Below are 20,665 nucleotides of genomic sequence, written 5' to 3'. Positions count from 1 at the left end.
TAATATCACATAAACAGACACAAATACAGTAGAATCCTGATAATATCACATAAACAGACACATATACAGTAGAACCCTGATAATATCACATAAACAGACACATATACAGTTGGATCCTGATAATATCACATAAACAGACACAAACACAGTAGAACCCTGTTAATATCATATACATGTATATTATATCGTATTAACAGACATCAATAGATTCCTTTAAATGTCACACAATAAACACATAGTAAATTCCTGTTAATATCACATGTAACCTGACTAACAGCGGAATACCATTAGTACAATAACAAGCGAAATGGACGCAACTTACCCGGTCAGTCACGACAAGGTCAAGAACTGTTTATCGTCACTACCAGACACCGATACGTACCGTTGGGCGTTTCCATTCCAGATTTCTGCCGTTCGGGTCTCCTTTCGGAAGTGCTACGTGCAGTGGAAATTCGTCATCAACGTAAAGCCCGGAGGAGACGAAAGGGCGGCGATCTACGTCAAACTTTGTTGGTTTAGACCGGAAGTCAACATGAACTTCGAATGTATCCAAGTGAGTCGGTTGGTACTCTGTTCCGAAGTGAAGTCCAGGAGTCACGGGGATATCTGTGGGAGGGGGTGATGGGTCCCGGGGAGGGAAAACTGTAGGAGGTGGAGTCGGATCACGTGAAGGTGGCAAATCTGTAGGCGGGGGAGGAGTTGGGTCTCGTGGTGGTGGGGTGGGGTCTCGTGGTGGTGGGGTGGGGTCCCGAGGTGGTGGGGTAGGGTCTCGTGGAGGTGGGGTGGGGTCCCGAGGTGGAGGAGTCGGGTCTCGTGGTGGTGGGGTGGGGTCCCGAGGTGGTGGGGTGGGGTCTCGTGGAGGTGGGTTGGGGTCTGGTGCGGGTACAGGAGCTGGGCTAGTAGGTACAGGTTTCGGAGCGTTCAAGTCATCAAAATCCTCACTTTCGCCATCTTTACATTTAGAGAATAAACTTCCCATGGTGGTTCGTCACTGGCTGGTTTACTGCAAAGAAATGAGGTTCATTTTGCAAAAATATGTAATATAACAGGGCTACAGCACATCATTACATAAACGATTTAGCACGTGTTTACATCGCGTTTGAGAATGGCGCTTACAATAAGCAGTACAGGTAGTCTCCTTGTAGCCGATAATGTATACATGCATTCTACACTTCCTCTTTATAAATAATATGTTGACGAGTACATATAATGGATAAATTCACACAAGCAGTAAAATAAACTTGCATCTGACGTCTGGTCCATACAACACACTAATAAGTCGAAACGCACAGGGACCTGATCACTAAGACACAACATACTTTTCAAAACATTTCCTGGATTGTTGAAGAGTGATATAAAACTATTAAGCCTAGGGTTTTAGTTTAACATCCAAGAAAATTCTTCAAAGCAGAATGTGTACATACCAGATAAATGAAATCTCTATCCGGATTTGGCTAATGAAACTGAATTCCCAGGTCCCTGTGGTTCAAATGACATTTATCTCATCTAAATTCGGTATTGACTTGAACTTAAATAATTTCGGGGAAAACGAAAACGGAAATGATAATTTCAAACACACCAGATGTGTACTACCTTAAATCTACACAAGAAAGTTATCAATTAAATGTTTAAATTAAACACCAAATTACTGCTAATTTGGAGTCAAATCAATTAACATAGGGTCAATGTTTCAACTGTTTGACTGTGTCCAGAAATCATTGAATTCAAGCATGCGTATTAAATCCTAGATCTCTTAGAGGTTCTTTACAATAACTACGGTACCTATCGCTTTCACAGTAAAGTGAATCGTCCGGAAATAACTATTCAACAGACACTCACTCCTGACCCCTAGGGTTTTATTATGCGGGTTGTGAAGTATGTTGATGTCTTAGTTAAGATCATGTTTACAAATTTGTAGGACCACTTAATTAATCTTGTAGTTAATTTGATGAGTCATTCTATGGTCCATGCTGATCATGTGCGCGAGCTGCGCTTCATGTAGAGTCTTTATTAACAACATGAAATTGATGAGGAAATATATCACATTCTCTGCTACATCTTTGCACAAATTACACGCACGTTAAATGACGGTCTTCCGGGAATACAGATTCCTGATGAAGTGTACTCAAACATAGACGTTAGTATGACAAGATATACAAGTACATATATACAGCATCAACATTCCCGACCTGTATTTCCTCCAATCTTCCCCACGACTCCAATAATAATAAAGATAAGTATTGAAATGTTTTCAGTCGGCATTCAAAAGCAATATGAATGCCAACTGTACGAAGGCAAATCCAACATGAAGCGCTCATTGATTAGCCTTTGTCCAATTCGCATTCATAATGTCTATGAATGCCAACTGAAAGCATGTGTGCAGCCAATTTGTTCGATATTGATGTATTTCTTTAACCCTTTACATATTTTAAGCTATAAGGTTTTGGTTTTATGTGTTTATTTTCGCGAACGTCTCTTTTTACAGTGTTGTGGAAATGTTGGTCCTAAAGGACGTACATTGTCGATGGGCCGTGAAACAATACACAAAAAGAAACATCTTCAGCGCTTAAATGTGAATATACATTTAGATAAAAAAAAAAAAAAAAAAAAAACCATCTTCAGCGCTTAAATGTGAATATACATTTAGATAAGAGTCAATTTGACGCGTTACTTAAATGTACATATACAACATACATGTGTCATTGTATACAACGGGGATATGTAGTAGTGTTTGTACTAACAGCAATAAGACATAAGTGAGGGAGCAGAATCGGTCTTTACGATATGAGAACTACCACCTAAATATAAATGACTATAGAATAAGCAAGTTATACTTTCACAATATCTTAAAAAACTACTTGTGCACTTTGATAAGACCTGATGAGCATACGTGATATCTTTAGAGATAAAAACCCTTCATTGTCACACACAAACTTTAAACAAAAAATACATGTTATGATACAAAGAAAAATCCAATGCGAGAATGTAACACCGTACATATTTCTATTTCATATGACAACTTGTTAGCTAGCCGTATAATATAGAAACATGACACACGTTGCACACGTACATAATACACCTACATTTAAGTTATGCTTTTAAATGAAAAATAACAATAAGAGTGCGTTTCTATAATTTTAAATGAATATTCTCTGTGGTTTAAACTCATCTCAATATCCGTATGAGAGTACCAACGAGACATATTACAGTACTATATGGGTATGTACAGGTATATATTCTCGCTGTTGGGTTTGCATACTTATAGATGTAACAACGGGTAATGAGTTACCGAAACAATTAAGACGTTCTCTGCCAAACCACTGAAAGGCTTTGACAGAGAATACAAAGAGGTATAATGGTAGCCATGAAGGCCCGACAAGTAAACTGTTGTTTGTAAGAATATTCATGTCAGGCTTGGTACATGTAAGGAGGTATGTGATTTTCAAGTCAGTGTCCTGAACAGTACAGGAACACTACTATATAAATAGAAAATGTTTGTAAATCACACACCTGTCCCCGAACTCGCTTTGCTGAAAATACTGAAAAGCACTCGGGTTGTGAAAGAGATGGAGATAAAAACGGAAAATGTAGATCACAGTGGACTTAAATTTATGTTGTACTTTTTATTATAAACTATATATATGCTTGATCACAGGGACTTGATAATTCGTTACAGCTATATTTTGACTCAAAATATAAGGTGTTCAGAGTAATTATACACGTTTTAGTGGTTTAGATCAACTTTCTGTAAAATGCCACCCCCAATGACGACAGTTGGTATAAACCCATTAAACGTGTAAAATTACACCTTACTTTAGGTCCAAATATAGCTGTAACAAATGATCAGGTCCCTGTGTGCTGGATGACTGTTTGACTTCCAAGCCTCACGGTTTATAAGATACAAGATATATGCCAAATTAATATAAATCACACCTACTCCCTCAAACACGCATGCAATCAATGGGGAAGACGTACCGAAGAGAAAACAAAATATATGTATTATTCAGTCATTTGCAGGGGCACAGGAAAATGTGATGTAATCGGACTAACCAGTTTAATCTACTACTGTTCTGTAAAAAAAAAAAAACACACTAGACACGTGGGTATTTTTTAAAATATATACATGTATTTGAAACCTTGGGGTTGATTTAAACGTAGGCGTCTCGTGTGTAGAATTAATGTTAACAGAAACCCAAGATACGATACTATATTTTTTCACTGTTGTTATTACATGGTCTCTGATGTGTATACTTTTTATCATAATGATCCATGGCTGACTGAGTTTAACAGCCACAACAAAAGGCTATATAAAACTGTATACATCGCTTTCCTGACATAATGTATGTAAAATGATTTAGTTTATACCTTATGTGTCAGCAGCATTCTCCACAGGTCAGTTAATAAATAATTGTACGCATGATAAGCCCCGAGGGGTACCGGAACACTTGTACCATAGGAATGCGAGCCGTGTGGAAAGACCATTGTACCCACCTACACATTCATCGGTCATAGTTTTAATAGCCCAACAGGTTTGTTATAAATCAAGTTTTTCAAAATAATATATTCATCTCTTCAAAATTCCTTACAATTCACGGAAAGTTTTGTAATTTTGAATCAATTCATAAATATGTTGTATTTAATAATAACGTTAAATAATTAATTTTAATAATCTTGTTTTGTCTTGATTTTCCCCCATTTTTTTTCAAATCCATTGACGTTTTTGTTTATCCTGTTTTCGGATGTTTGTTTTGAATCTGTACATAATTTTCAATTATTTTGAGAATGCTGAACGGAGGAAAATCTATTGTTTTGCGTAATGGTAGATTAGCCTATTCCGTCTTTGCGTATTGCAGAGTTATCTTTTCTTGGGAGCAGGTATTGATTGTTACGTCATTGGTCTGTGTGAGAAAATTTCGTCGTTTTCTCAAAAATTGATGACGTTTCTCTCACAAACAATTGATGTAACAATCAATCCCTGTTCCCAAGAGAAGATAACTCTGCAATACGCAAAGACGGAATAAGCCTATAGGACAACAATATCATGTGTGTACAACCAATGAAAACAGAGCATTCGAAGGACCGAACAACATTTTGAAAAGTTAGACCCCAACACAAAATAAACTGTTTTGTATTACAATGACTAATTTGTACCATTTAAGAATCCCAAACGAGGTAACTAAGTTGTTGGTATTTTTTGCGGCATGACGACTATTTCTCTGAAAAAACAATTTATGGAAAAAAAACATACCTTGATGGGTTTTTTATGAGAGGTCATACAGATGATATTAACAAAATACAGTGTACAGTGTTATGATTGGGAAAGGTTCAGCGGGGCTAGAGTTGAATTCGAACACTGACGAGTCACTTTAGTACTGGCCCAATTGTGCTACAGTTATATCTAAACGGAAGTAAGGGCGGGGATGGAGGGATAGAGAGGGTTACTGTATATACGTGGGGCGGGGATGGGGGATAGAGAGGGTTACTGTGTATATGTGGGGCGGGGATGGGGGATAGAGAGGGTTACTGTGTATACGTAGGGCGGGGATGGGGGATAGAGAGGGTTACTGTGTATACGTAGGGCGGGTATGGGGATATAGAGGGTTACTGTGTATACGTGGGGCGGGGATGGGGGATAAAGAGGGTTACTGTGTATACGTAGGGCGGGGATGGGGGATAGAGAGGGTTACTGTGTATACGTAGGGCGGGGATGGGGGATAGAGAGGGTTACTGTGTATACGTAGGGCGGGGATGGGGGATATAGGGTTACTGTGTATACGTAGGGCGGGGATGGGGGATATAGAGGGTTACTGCGTATACGTAGGGCGGGGATGGGGGGGATGGGGGATAGAAAGGGTTACTGTGTATACGTAGGGCGGGGATGGGGATAGAGAGGGTTAATGTGTATACGTAGGGCGGGGATGGGGGATAGAAAGGGTTACTGTGTATACGTAGGGTGGGGATGGGGATAGAGAGGGTTAATGCGTATACGGAAAAAAAGACATCGAATGGAACAGGGATCCTTAAAAACTATGTATCTTGAGTAATTAAATCCTAAGATCATCGTACGATCGACGAGTAGGACCATGTATGTACCTAACGGCTGCAGGTGACAACAGTATTTTCTAGAACTACTTGAAAAATACCCAAGATATTGGCAGATATTTATATTAGCAGATTGCCTCCCCGTAGTGTTATAGTACACATTGCGTGTAGTGTTGTCTTGGCACACAGACCGTTCTTTTCAGGTCAAAAACAAGAAAAGGGAAATGTCATCTTTTGTGGATTAGAAAAAAAACGACACCATTCTTACTATACTGAAAGTATTTAATCCCGCCATAAATGTGACGTTTGCTTTAGTAGTGTTACGTTGGGTCGAATTTCTTGTTTCGCGAGCTACCCAGCCTTTTAGTTTTTAAGACGCCGTGGTTTCATTTTTGTCATCTGATAATAATTTCTGTACGTCACTGAAACCAATGTGCCTTATAATTCCTCGGTCCTCCGTGTTGAATATGGAAACATTAAAAGTTCGTAATCCCAAAAAACTTTTAGGTTGAAACAGAGATTGGCCAGATTCGTTCCTGACTTAAAGACACATGCCTGTAACAAAGAAGCGATTATGATAACACGTGAACTGCACATTTTATCTCGTAGTTCGCACAGATGCGTACAAACGACAATGTGGGCAAACAAATCTTGAGAACAGATCAGCTTGTGTGCTAGATATGACGTTTACAAAAATAAACATTCCGTACCAGGAAACTTAATCCGAAAAAATATCAGTTTCAAAGAAACTAAGTCTCCTTTCTTTAACTACCGGAATACCAAGCTAGATGTAATCCAGCTCATATCGAGGTTCGGTGAGGCTTCCCTAATTTCTAAACTCCCGACCTATAAGATTTCACCGATCTCAAAGTTCTTAACATTGCATATTGACCAAGTCAGGACGAACGTTGGAGATCAACGAATATTATCTTCATATTATTTGCCTGTGTCGAGGTTATGTGTCGAATTTGTCTTCGTAACGATAGCCAGGCAGTCAAGATGATCTTGGTCTGGATGTCTGATGTCTGGGTCATCAAGTCGGGATTATCTAAATTGGAAGTGTTTGGGTTTCAAAGCGGGATTATCTAAACCAGGAGTTTCTGCGTATATAAGTCGGGATTGTTAAAGTTGGGAGTGTCTGGTCGTCAAATAGGGATAATAGGGAGCTTTTTTTAACTAAGGATTATCTAGATCGCTAATGGCAAGGTTTTCAGTCGGGATTATCTAGGTTGGGATTGTGAGTGGATCGTTAAGTCGGGTTTATCTGGGTTGGGATTGTGACTGGATTATCAAGTAGAGACTATCTAGAATGTCGTTGTGACTGGATTATCAAGTAGGGACTATCTAGAATGTCGTTGTGACTGGATTATCAAGTAGGGGCTATCTAAGTTGTTATTGTGACTGGATTATCCAAGTAAGGACTATTAAGGTTGGGAATGTGACTGGATTATCAAGTAGAGACTATCTAGATTGCCATTGTGACTGGATTATCAAGTAGGGACTATCTAGATTGTCATTGTGACTGGATTATCAAGTAGGGACTATATCTAGGTTGGGATTGTGACTGGATTATCAAGTAGGGACTACATCTAGATTGTCATTGTGACTGGATTATCAAGTAGTGACTATGTAGGTTGGGCTTGTGACTAGATTATCAAGTAGGGACTATCTAGATTGCCATTGTGACTGGAGTATCCAGTAGGGACTATCTAGGTTGTCATTGTGACTGGATTATCAAGTAAGGACTATATCTAGATTGTCATTGTGAATTGATAATCAAGTAGGGACTATCTAGGTTGTCATTGTGACTGGATTATCAAGTAGTGACTATATAGGTTGGGATTGTGACTAGATTATCAAGTAGGGTCTATCTAGATTGCCATTGTGACTGGAGTATCAAGTAGGGACTATCTAGGTTGTCATTGTGACTGGATTATCAAGTAAGGACTATATCTAGATTGTCATTGTGACTTGATAATCAAGTAGGGACTATATCTAGATTGTCATTGCGACTTGATAATCAAGTAGGGACTATATCTAGATTGTCATTGCGACTTGATAATCAAGTAGGGACTATCTAGGTTGTCATTGTGACTGGATTATCAAGTAGGGCCTATCTAGATTGTCATTGTGACTGGATTATCAAGAACGGACTATCTAGATTGTCATTGCGACTTGATAATCTAGTAGGGACTATATCTAGATTGTCATTGCGACTTGATAATCAAGTAGCGACTATATATAGATTGTCATTGCGACTTGATAATCAAGTAGCGACTATATATAGATTGTCATTGCGACTTGATAATCAAGTAGGGACTATCTAGGTTGTCATTGTGACTGGATTATCAAGTAAGGACTATATCTAGATTGTCATTGCGACTTGATAATCAAGTAGGGACTATATCTAGATTGTCATTGCGACTTGATAATCAAGTAGCGACTATATATAGATTGTCATTGCGACTTGATAATCAAGTAGCGACTATATATAGATTGTCATTGCGACTTGATAATCAAGTAGGGACTATCTAGGTTGTCATTGTGACTGGATTATCAAGTAGGGACTATCTAGATTGTCATTGCGACTTGATAATCAAGTAGGGACTATATCTAGATTGTCATTGCGACTTGATAATCAAGTAGGGACTATCTAGGTTGTCATTGTGACTGGATTATCAAGTAAGGACTATATCTAGATTGTCATTGTGACTTGATAATCAAGTAGGGACTATCTAGGTTGTCATTGTGACTGGATTATCAAGTAGGGAACCCGATTTCAACTAACAGAATTCTGGCAAGTACACCAAACGGCTCAGAAATATAGTCTGTAACAATATGACGATGTAGCACGTGTACTTAATGTAGGAGAAGGCCACTCGTATTTGTCACACGTCAAGCGTACACAAAGATCGATGTTCGACATGTATACATGTATAAATACCTACGTAAATATAGCAACGTTCCCGTTGGTCAGAATTTGTAATTCACAGACTGAAAAGAAATACTACAGCATGTTTCCAATCAGTCGCACGTATAATGTTTTGAAAGGAGAGAGAAAAAAATAATTTGGGGAAAAGCGGGCGCGGAATGATATTTATTTATATGTAGTGTAAACTCCAGTATGACTTGGTGCAGCCATGGGTTCCGATCGCGATCGGTAATAAGGAAAAGAAACACTAAAGAACTTCTGTATATATTTCCTTCTCATTCGCTTCTGGTGAATGATGACACTCGGATGTCAGCGAATTAATAAATAGTTGTGTCCGATTTCAATCACGCGCGACTGATTGGAAATGTGTAGTGATTACCGGTGTTTATTTCCCAGGTCTCTTTAGTACTAACAGGTATACAAAGTTAGATTGTTCGGTCTGAAGAAAACACTAACAATTATTATCGCCTGATTTGACGCGATGAATAGGCCTGTTCGCCGACGATCAGATAAAACCGCCTGCTTAAATATTTAAAACGTTTCATCTCCAAATACGATCATTGAGGGTATATATTTACACTTGTTTGTCGGGTATGTAATATAGCTATGCTTGTTGCACCACTTAAAATATAGACTGTAACGGACCAAGTATTATGTATTGATAGATACACGGAGCGGTGCCAGAATGGGATGGGGTTGATCTGGATCGGGGATGGGCGGGTTTGAAAGTTGAAAATAAGCTGGATGGATAGAGTGTTCCCGTTTTGGATATATGAATGTAACACTCTACAACAACAACCGGAATCCTGTACTTGTAGACCTTCCGTCAGAACAGTGCACTCACAGAATCTCACAGATATCGGTTGCAGTTGTGTGGGACAGGCACGCGCACACCTACACACAATCATACAACCACACATACACATCTCTGAAAAGGGTGCATATAAAAACACATACCTGTTATTCCACAGAGCTGCGCGAATGTGTGTGTGTGTGTGTACCGTCTGGAAGACGAACACCGGAATGAGTCTGTATGTACCGTCACAGGGGCGAGCACCCGCATACGCACGTGTATCCGTAAAGACGACAAGCAGTGCACAGCTGTGTGTGCGTTCACGTAGGTTTCCGTGTGGGTATCTGCTCCTGTACGTGTGTGTCCCCACAGAGAGACAGGTGTGTCGATGTGTATACCGACTGTATATACACGTACATACCGCCAAACCGCTGAAGTGTAACAATATCGCTGTATCGACAACAAATACACTACAACTTTTCCCAGGCCTGATGACGATCGCTGTAGATCAGTCAGCTTTCTTAATGCCGTATGGACGTCTGTCGATCATAGTCCTGGAGCTCTACTAAATCGTAGTGGAACAGCGTATATATATACGGTGTAGTTTATCACAGTGATGGCCATTACCTACCTGACAGCCCACTCAATGATGATATGGCCAGTGTAAAGCTGACATGAGATCGTTACTGGAAAAACTTTTCTCTCTGATGTATGTAGTAGACTCGAAGTGTATACGTCATTGATTCTTTGTCTACGCCGAAGTATGTAAACTAGAAATCTAATGAACGTACGCAAATCAGAAACGGTGTTTTCATGAAACACAGCATCATTATCTTAATCTGAAATCAAATGATAATAAAAAAAATATTCAACCACCCTATATGATGAATGAGTTATCTCCCGTCTGTAGATTTTACTACATTGTATAACTTAACCTGCATATCTATTCTTTATTATTTTTTTTATTGTGGATGGAATTATTTGTAAAAGTCAAACTAGATGTTGTTATAGTTCCGCCTTTTATACATATGCATAAAATCACTGGAACTGTCCGTCTGCCAACCAAGCTAGATCAAATTCCTGGATCAACGCTTGCAGTAATTCTATTTTTTACAATTATTACAATTTTATTATTCAGTGTGATATTCCTTTTCGTCCCGTAAATGGAGAGGTATGTGTAAACGAGGGCAGTATATATCAAAAGATTTTGTGAAATGTTTCGACAAAAAAATGAAAAGTGTAATTACTAGTTAAACGTTGCTGCATGTGATAAAAGACGTTGCTTTGGAATTGAGTCGGTATACTTTTCGAAAATATTATGTCCTTTTTTTTAACTTAAGGTTTGTAATACAGGTACAGTGGGTTGTGAGAAAATGACCAATTGCAATTAGTTTAGTTTGAACAGTATTTATTGAAGAATAATTAAGGTAGTACAATAAATCAAAAGTATGCAAGAAGATTTGGTAACAAGCTTAGAGCTTATGTAAGACCATTTCCTAATTAATGAGGGGCATAGATATATAAAGTAGAGTGATCGTGGTTATACAGATCAAGGAATGCTGGTGTTAAACAGTAATGTTACTGTCCGACTACTGATCCTGTTTTTCATAAGTACATACAAATGTAAACGTTAATTCGTACACCAATAATGATATAATGATATACAATGACTGTCAATGTGCCATGTATACAGTATAGGTATAGACGAGTGTAAATGGATCTCATGTTATATTTAGTAAGGTACATTGTAAGTACATTGTAATCACTAAATACATTGTAATCACGTAAGTACATTGTAATCACGTGAGTACATTGTAATCACGTAAGTACATTGTAATCACTAAATACATTGTAATCACGTGAGTACATTGTAATCACGTATGTACATTGTAATCACGTAAATACATTGTAATCACGTAAGTACATTGTAGTCACGTAAGTACATTGTAATCACGTAAGTACATTGTAATATTTGACTGAGCATAGAGAATTGATGTTTACATACAACACATACATATAGAATTAATCCTGTGTTTAGTAAGAACATAAATATACAGAGGTAGTGACATGTTTAAGTACAGCAAGACATTTATAGGGTATAGGTATAGACTAAGATAGATTCATCTCATGTTTCATAATTACATAGTATAACATACAATCGGTTTCCATAGGAACGATAACTTGGCGATTTGTTTCTGTCTCTATCAATATATTTTTTAGGAAAGCCACAGAAGGATTTTCTCTAATGGTGGAAGGTAGGCTGTTCCACAGATGAACAGTGGTTGGAAGGAAGAGTTTATGTAGGAACTGGTATTAGTTTTGATGGTAGATAATTGGTTTGATTGTCTAGTTCTTGGGCTATGTATTTCAGAGTTTCTTCTTGTGAGGATGTTAAAAAAGGAAGAATGAATATGAGTATGGGCAATGTTATGAAGCTTGATTATCTTATGTTTTTTCCTACGTTCTGCTTATGTGTCCCAACATGTGTCTTTGTATAATAAGTCGATACTTACTAGTTGTTTTGTTCCAGTAACTATCCTTGCTGATTCTTTGTGGATTGATTCCAGTTTATTATTATGGAAAGTTGGTAGAGAATCCCATACAACGTCAGTGTATTCGAGTACAGGCATACTATAGGAGAAATATATTCCGTCTTTTCGTATTGCAGAGTTGTATATTGTGAGCAGGTATTGATTGTTACGTCATTTGTTTGTGAGAGCAACGTCATCAATTTTTGAGAAAACGACGTAACTTTCTCACACAAACCAATGACCTAACAATCAATACCTGCATGCTCACAAGAGAAGATATCTATGCAATACGCAAAGACGGAATACGTTCTAAGGTGCTTGGGTCAAGAAGGAATTTAAGTTTCCGTAGCACAGCTAGCCTTTTTGATACTTTCGAAATAATACAGTCTGCATAGTTAGTCCAACCTAAGTTAGAGTTGAAACCTGGATGTTTGTGTGTTATAGCTTGTTTTATATTCGTATTGTCCATACTTAGTTGCGGAAGATTACATTTTGAAACTTTCTAACTGACTAATAATGACTGTTTTATTTGTATTAAACGTAATTAACCATTGAGTGGCCCATGTATGAATTTTAAAAAGATCATTATTTATAATATTGGCTGAATTAATTGCGTTGTCTATAACGAGATAAAGAGTAGTGTCATCAGCGAATAATTTAATAATACTGCTAACGTCCGAAATTATATCATTTATAAATATTAAAAACAATAAAGGCCCTAATATAGAACCCGGAGGAACACTTTTGAAAATTTTCCATTTACCACATCTCGTTGAAGTAACTTTTGAACCACCCTAGGAGCGTTCCCGTAATACCTGCTTTATTTAATTTATAGAGGAGACTCTTGTGCCACACGCGATCAAACGCTTTACTGATATCTAGAAAAACAACCTGTGCCTCCTTCCCACAATCTAAAGCTTTACTAATGTAGTTTGTGATATTCAAGAGTTGATTTATAGCAAAATCACCACATCTGAACCCTGACTGGTGCTCAGTAAAAAAAGAAGAATCATTTGCAGAATAATTCGGACTAAAGATAGACATGTACCGATACGAATGCACGTAGTCTAATACCGGCGCGATTTATACTTCATGTTGAAGCTACAAATGGAATATTTATTTGTAGAAAATCATTGCATACCACATGTACAACTATATTCTGAATATATGAAATAAATTGCGATTTTAATTCTATAATCAAATAAATACATGTAGATTAAATTTAAATATAGCCATGTTTATCACACTATACGGACAGCCAATGGGACAATTAAATTATATCTGATATATTGCACGTCAAAAACAAATACATATCTGATCGTTTACAGCGGCATTTATTTGTACTACTAGTAGTTTTACATAACTTGCCTCGCAACTTTTACATGGAGATAGCCGTGTTATAAGGACCCCAGCAGGTTCGTGTGATACATGCACGTAAACTAGAGTTTATTTGCATGCGTTAATGACGAGTATATACAAAATATCTAAATACGTTGGCCTAAATATCTTGCACAAGACTGAGAGAAAGAATCGACGGACGAGGACATAGAATACGATGTCAAAACAATATTACTGTACTTTTACATTTTGCAGTGTACATACTTGGGGGCATCACAATTCAATCAGATCCAAAATCGAAAAGCAAATACGCAATCAATACTAATATATGGAACTAGCACAAAATAAATAAATCTACTGGTGCAAACATAAACAAATTACATATAACAGACAGCATACATTACTTTAGAGAGTGCCATATATCGGCAGTAGGACGTGGCTTATTGCAAAAGTAGCCGACGAAAACATGTCTCCTCTGCTTTCATCCAGAAAAAGCACGCCTACAAGAGTATCAACGGCAAAGACGAAATAAAGTTGGAAAGAAGTTTTGCATTGTACCAACTACGACAAATGCTGTACTTCTTTGTCGAATAAAGAAAAGACACAGGAGTAATTATAGAAACTCCCTTTTACTGTCTGATTGACACTTCTGTGTGGTACAGTAAAACATACAATTGTCCTCCTGGTGCTACTTCTCCGCTTCGACTACATATTGGTAACGCTCTAGTTTTATGCTGCAAAATGAACGTTGGATATATGCAAAACATGCCAAGAATAGCTTTTCATTTATTCTTTAATATTCAATCAAGTAAATTACTGTTAATGTCTTTGGAACCATCTACCATCTTCGGCTGTAGCGGAATAAAAGATCGGACAACTTAGACTATAGATATATTTGGAAAGTACACAAAGCACGGATACCGATCTGAACTAAGAATCTGACAGCAGAGGTTCCTTTATGCATCTACAATGTATATATACATGTAACGCCATTCAATTAAGGGTCACGTTCAGGCAACCTTTCTATTGCCCAATAAGATAACAGCTAGTATTGTTTTCTGGAAGTGATGATGTGAGTAATATCGGAAAACGTTTGGCACACTCTTAAAGCGAAATATGCTAAAAGTTTATTATAAAATAGCGGTGCCCATTGCATCGCGTTGAGTGTATTTACTTTAATTTTGCGTAATTGGTGGGTTTTATTTTGGACAAGACAAAATGCCTGTTTGGTGAAATTGGCGTAAACATGTTCAAAATTTGGAACTAAAGTTAACCGATGGCACAACATCCAAAAGTGCCAGGGTCACAGGGAAAGTTTGCCGATGGTCAAAAAAGCTTGATTGAGACGTGTAAGACAGCTGCTCTTGGATTGGTTGAAAGCAAGACTTATCTTGCGTTTTGAGTGGCTTGGCACGTCTCCGATGTTGTTAAGTTACATTGTAACTGGTCATAATAAATAGCACCTCTCCACTCTGAGGCTAGAGACTTAAAATATTCCGCCGGTACATCTAGTTCCCGTACAGATATGATACGTAAATCCGAACACTTATCCAATCATATCGTTTAAGCTACAGGGTTCTGCATCAATATTCAAGAAATTCTTGATCAACCTGATGGTTCTCTCTGAAAGCTCCTCAAAGGTAGACCACGTGATATCAGAGACGAGTCCCTTGCCGTCGGTTCCTCGTAGAAACATGAAGCACTTCTGACTTTCCTGAAAGTGGAATAGAGTATTCTTTATCGCTGTCGTCCGCATCATCACTCCTTCCAAAGGAGAGCACGTAAAATGTCGGAGTTGTTCCGCAATCACGTGACCTTGTTGGATACAATACAGGTTGGTGAGACGTTGTTTCATCGGAAATGTATCCTAACGGCAGCAAGAGATACCGGCCGGCTAGTGTTAAATTCCTTCCCTTTCCATTCCTTCTCTGGACCATGAAAATAGGCATGTGTTGGATCTGTTTCTGTAACACCTAGAATCTTTGCCAATACCCATCTGCCAACATCAGCAACAGCTTCAGACACGATGGTCGCATCCGTATTTAGTATGTTGGTCTTTGGCGATTCCTCCTTTGAGAAGCTCCTTCCAAACTTCTGCGTCCCTTTTTTTGGGGGGGACTTCTTTGGCATTTCCATTCCATATCCGCACATAATTACCGTCAAGAATGTGTTACTGCCAGGCATGTATCGCTGTTGTAGATTTGAGTTCTATTGTTTTTATCTTGTCCCTACTCCAGTCGATATTTCTGTCTCTGGCATTTGCTTTACCTGTGGTGAAACCAATCACTGTCAAGATAATGTGAATTCCCCATTCTCTCTTGACTTTCTATATTACAATGTATGAGGACCTTGCTTCAGAGATGGACTTATGTTGTTTTTCCTGATCTAAGCCTCAAAACCATCAAATCTGTATGGCGTCAACTTCCAATCACACAACAATTTGTTTTTGACCTGTTTTCATCAAATTTCAGTAAAGATGAGAGATTCCACTAAAAACAAATGATGTACATTTGAGTGATATGGCATGAACCCCGAGCGTCAGCTGAAAGAAAATTGAATATTAAAAAAGAACAAGGCATACTTATTTAAAGATTTGTATAACCAGCCTCCTTTCTGGTAATCAACTTATAAATATTAAGCTTTTAGGATTCCTCTACCACTGCCAAACAACAGTATTACCTAAGCATCACTGCCAAATAACAGTATTACCTAGGTACCACTGCCAAACAACAGTATTACCTAGGTATCACTGCCATACAACAGTATTACCTAGGTATCACTGCCAAACAACAGTATTACCTAGGTATCACTGCCATACAACAGTATTACCTAGGTATCACTGCCAAACAACAGTATTACCTAGGTATCACTGCCATACAACAGTATTACCTAGGTACCACTGCCATACAACAGTATTATCTAGGTACCACTGCCATACAACATTATTACCTAGGTATCACTGCCAAACAACAGTATTACCTAGGTACCATGTATTACCTAGGTATCACTGCCAAACAAAAGTATTACCTAGGTATCACTGCCATACAACAGTATTACCTAGTTATCACTCCCAAACAACAGTATTACCTAGGTACCACTGCCATACAACATTATTACCTAGGTATCACTGCCAAACAAAAGTATTACCTAGGTATCACTGCCATACAACAGTATTACATAGGTACCACTGCCATACAACAGTATTATCTAGGCACCACTGCCATACAACATTATTACCTATGTATCACTGCCAAACAACAGTATTACCCAGGTATCACTGCCAAACAACAGTATTACCCAGGTATCACTGCCAAACAACAGTATTATCTAGGTACCACTGCCAAACAACATTATTACCTAGGTATCACTGCCAAAAAACTGTATTACCTAGGTACCACTGCCAAACAACAGAATTACCTAGGAATCACTGCCAAACAACAGTATCCACTAGGTAGCACTGCCAAACAACAGTATTACCTAGGGATCACTGCCAAACAACAGTATTACCTATGTACCACTGCCAAACAACAGTATTACCTAGGTCTCACTGCCATACAACAGTATTACCTAGTTATCACTCCCAAACAACAGTATTACCTAGGTACCACTGCCAAACAACAGTATCCACTAGGTAGCACTGCCAAACAACAGTATTACCTAGGGATCACTGCCAAACAACAGTATTACCTAGGTATCACTGCCAAACAACAGTATCCACTAGGTATCACTGCCAAACAACAGTATTATCTAGGTACCACTGCCATACAACAGTATTACCTAGGTACCACTGCCAAACAACAGTATTGCCTAGGTATCACTGCCAAACCACAGTATTACCTAGGTATCACCGCCATACAACAGTATTACCTGGGTACCACTGCCAAACAACAGTATCCCCTAGGTATCACTGCCAAACAAAAGTATTACCTAGTTATCACTGCCAAAAAACAGTATCCACTAGGAATCAGTGCCAAACAACAGTATTATCTAGCTACCACTGCCATACAACAGTATTAACTAGGTATCACTGCCATACAACAGTATTTCCTAGGTATCACTGCCAAACCACAGTATTACCTAGGTATCATTGCCAAACAACAGTATTAACTAGGTACCACTGCCAAACAACAGCATTACCTGTTGTATCTTGTATACAACAGTATTACCTAAGTACCACTGCCATACAACACTATTACCTAGGTATCACTGCCCAACAACAGTATTACCTAGGGATCACTGCCATACAACGGTATTACCTAGGTACCACTTCCATACAACAGTATTACCTAGTTATCACTGCCAAAAAACAGTATCCACTAGGAATCAGTGCCAAACAACAGTATTATCTAGGTACCACTGCCAAACAAAAGTATTACCTAGTTATCACTGCCAAAAAACAGTATCCACTAGGAATCACTGCCAAACAACCGTATTACCTAGGTATCACTTCCATACAACAGTATTACCTAAGTACCACTGCCATACAACAGGATTACCTAGGTACCACTGCTATACAACAGTATTACCTAAGTACCACTGCCATACAACAGGATTACCTAGGTACCACTGCTATACAACAGTATTACCTAAGTACCACTGCCATACAACACTATTACCTAGGTACCACTGCCACACAACAGTATTACCTAGGCACCACTGCCAAACAACAGTATTCCCTAGGTATCACTGCCAAACCACAGTATTACCTAGGTATCAATGCCAAACAACAGTATTACCTATGTTTCATTGCCAAACAACAGTATTACTTCGGTACCATTGCCACCCACCAGCATTACCTGTTGTATCTTGTATACAACAGTATTACCTAAGTACCACTGCCATACAACAGGATTACCTAGTTATCACTTCCAAACAACAGTATTACCTATGTATCATTTCCAAACAACAGCATTACCTGTTGTATCTTGTATACAACAGTATTACCTAAGTACCACTGCCATACAACACTATTACCTAGGTATCACTGCAAAACAACAGTATTACCTAGCCTAGGTATCACTGCCAAACCACAGTATTACCTAGGTATCATTGCCAAACAACAGTATTAACTAGGTATCACTGCCATACAACAGTATTAACTAGGTATCACTGCCATACAACAGTATTCCCTAGGAATCACTGCCAAACAACAGTAGCCTCTAGGTATCACTGCCAAACCACAGTATTACCTAGGTATCCTTGCCAACCAACAGTATTACCTAGGTATCACTGCCAAACAACAGTATTACCTAGGTACCATTGCCAAACAACAGCATTACCTGTTGTATCTTGTATCTTGAACCCTTGACCTCATGTTGTTACATTGTATACTGTAATTCTGAATAACTGAGCTACCTGATCCGTGGAAGTGCCCTGTCCCAAATGCACCACAGTAACAATGTATATTCAAAATAAAATTAAAGGGAGGTTGATATATATAAGAAAACCAGAGTTGAATCATCTATTTTTTCGTCGGCAGCGGTACAAGGATCCTTAAGATGAGATATCGTCACTCCTCTACGAGTTGTTTCCCTTTGTCTCTGTCACAATGAACATTTAAACAGGTACATCGTGGCGTCGTTATCAGGTATTGATTTATGATTCACACAATCACAAAACAAATATAATAAACCTTCCAGTTTGTAAGTAATTTCACAGCCCAAGAAACGAACATTTAATATGATGCTGATTTAAATCTTTATTGATCACACCTGTAATTAACCAAATACCTAATAATAAATCAAACACCTGTAATTAAATCAAGCTAACAAGGCTGTGAGTCCTAATACAGCGTCACGGTCTGACTGGCAACGTAAGCCAGCACTAATCCATAAAAACATGGCCGACCACGTTTTGTTGTAGTGTTGCCATGACGTATATAAACAAGCGAACCCAGGATAAACTCATACACAAAGTGAGTGCGTAGTACACACGCATCTGATTTCCAATACATGAAAAATGTTGTACAATAAAAGTGAATGGTTTGGTGATCGTTGATCCGAGAGATTTAAGGTTCCAGGGGCAGACGGTACAGAAGTACCAAAGGGTCCGTTATACTGTGTGTATCATTACAAGGGGAACTCCGGACATTCAACTAATCGCCGTACAGTCAAATTAAAGGTAAACAATGAACTAGTCATTTTAAGTGCACCTGTCAGTCACCGTATGGAACCACTCACCTGGTTACCTAGCTATTACAGAACAGGTAAACAAGGTGTTTACTTCATGTTTTCGGATTATTTGACATTATTTTAACAGCTCAGGTAAGTGAATTTATAGTATTTTACATGCAGAGTCTGAAGCATATAGAGAATAAATTCCGGAAATGCTACTGATGTCGTGTGTAATGTATTAATATCATAACCATATCTCTGTACGTGTATATACATATATACACCGGGTATTAAACCGCTACTTATTTTAATGCGATCTTAATGATATACTTGCATACCTGTATGGTTTAAAATGGTATACATTCTCGCGATAGAGATCGATAAGAACGCCGTCACGATTTTTTAATAACATATTTACCAATGATGTGAAATGTATAACCCGTATATGGATACAGGTACAAGGGTTGTTTGTGTACACCTATGTTAACCAAAGTGACCGAGGCCCAGTAATACTTTACTTACATGTATCTCCTCACCATGTACAGTCTGCAGACGAAGTGTCGGATTGTACAAGACGTAATTGTTCAAATATTATTATATTTCTAAGTATTCTCATAACAGATGGGTGAGGTGGATATCCATGTTATGGGGAAATTTGGACGGGAATGGGGAGACAGAAGAGGGAGAGAGGTGGTTCAAATTATAGGCTTGATACAGTGTATAAGAGAATAGATTAGAAGTGAACGGGAGGGGAAATGAAGTTTAGTTGGGATGGGGACAGAAATCTTGCTAAAATTGATCCGTTCGCATCACGATTCCTTACCGTCTTCTCAGAATCTGTTGATAATTATTCTAAAAATGAAATTGCTGCGTTTGCATCACGATACTTTAAACCAATTATCTTTTTCCCTCCTTT

General features: G+C 38.3%; 1 protein-coding gene across 3 annotated transcripts in view; it reads right to left on the bottom strand.

Moving 5' to 3' along the window:
- LOC110459731 (calpain-5-like) overlaps positions 1 to 10,336 on the bottom strand; it is a 28,891-nt gene extending 18,555 nt beyond the window's left edge. Inside the window, exons 1-2 of one of the 3 annotated variants that reach the window (XM_021512138.1) lie at positions 9,932 to 10,336; positions 383 to 1,003 (exon numbers count right to left, since the gene is read on the bottom strand). In XM_021512138.1, the coding sequence (XP_021367813.1) occupies positions 383 to 979 (597 nt within the window). In that variant the 5' untranslated portion in view covers positions 980 to 1,003; positions 9,932 to 10,336. Of the gene's footprint in view, positions 1 to 382; positions 1,004 to 1,116; positions 1,294 to 1,424; positions 1,445 to 9,931 lie in introns of those variants that run through there. The other 2 variants (XM_021512154.1, XM_021512146.1) reach the window with 2 other exon arrangements.
- Between the last annotated feature and the right edge of the window lie 10,329 nt (positions 10,337 to 20,665).

The sequence above is a fragment of the Mizuhopecten yessoensis genome, unplaced genomic scaffold, assembly GCF_002113885.1.
Source record: "Mizuhopecten yessoensis strain PY_sf001 unplaced genomic scaffold, ASM211388v2 scaffold1313, whole genome shotgun sequence".
In the NCBI taxonomy this organism is placed as follows: domain Eukaryota; kingdom Metazoa; phylum Mollusca; class Bivalvia; order Pectinida; family Pectinidae; genus Mizuhopecten; species Mizuhopecten yessoensis.
This window is presented reverse-complemented; position numbering and strand designations above follow the sequence as displayed.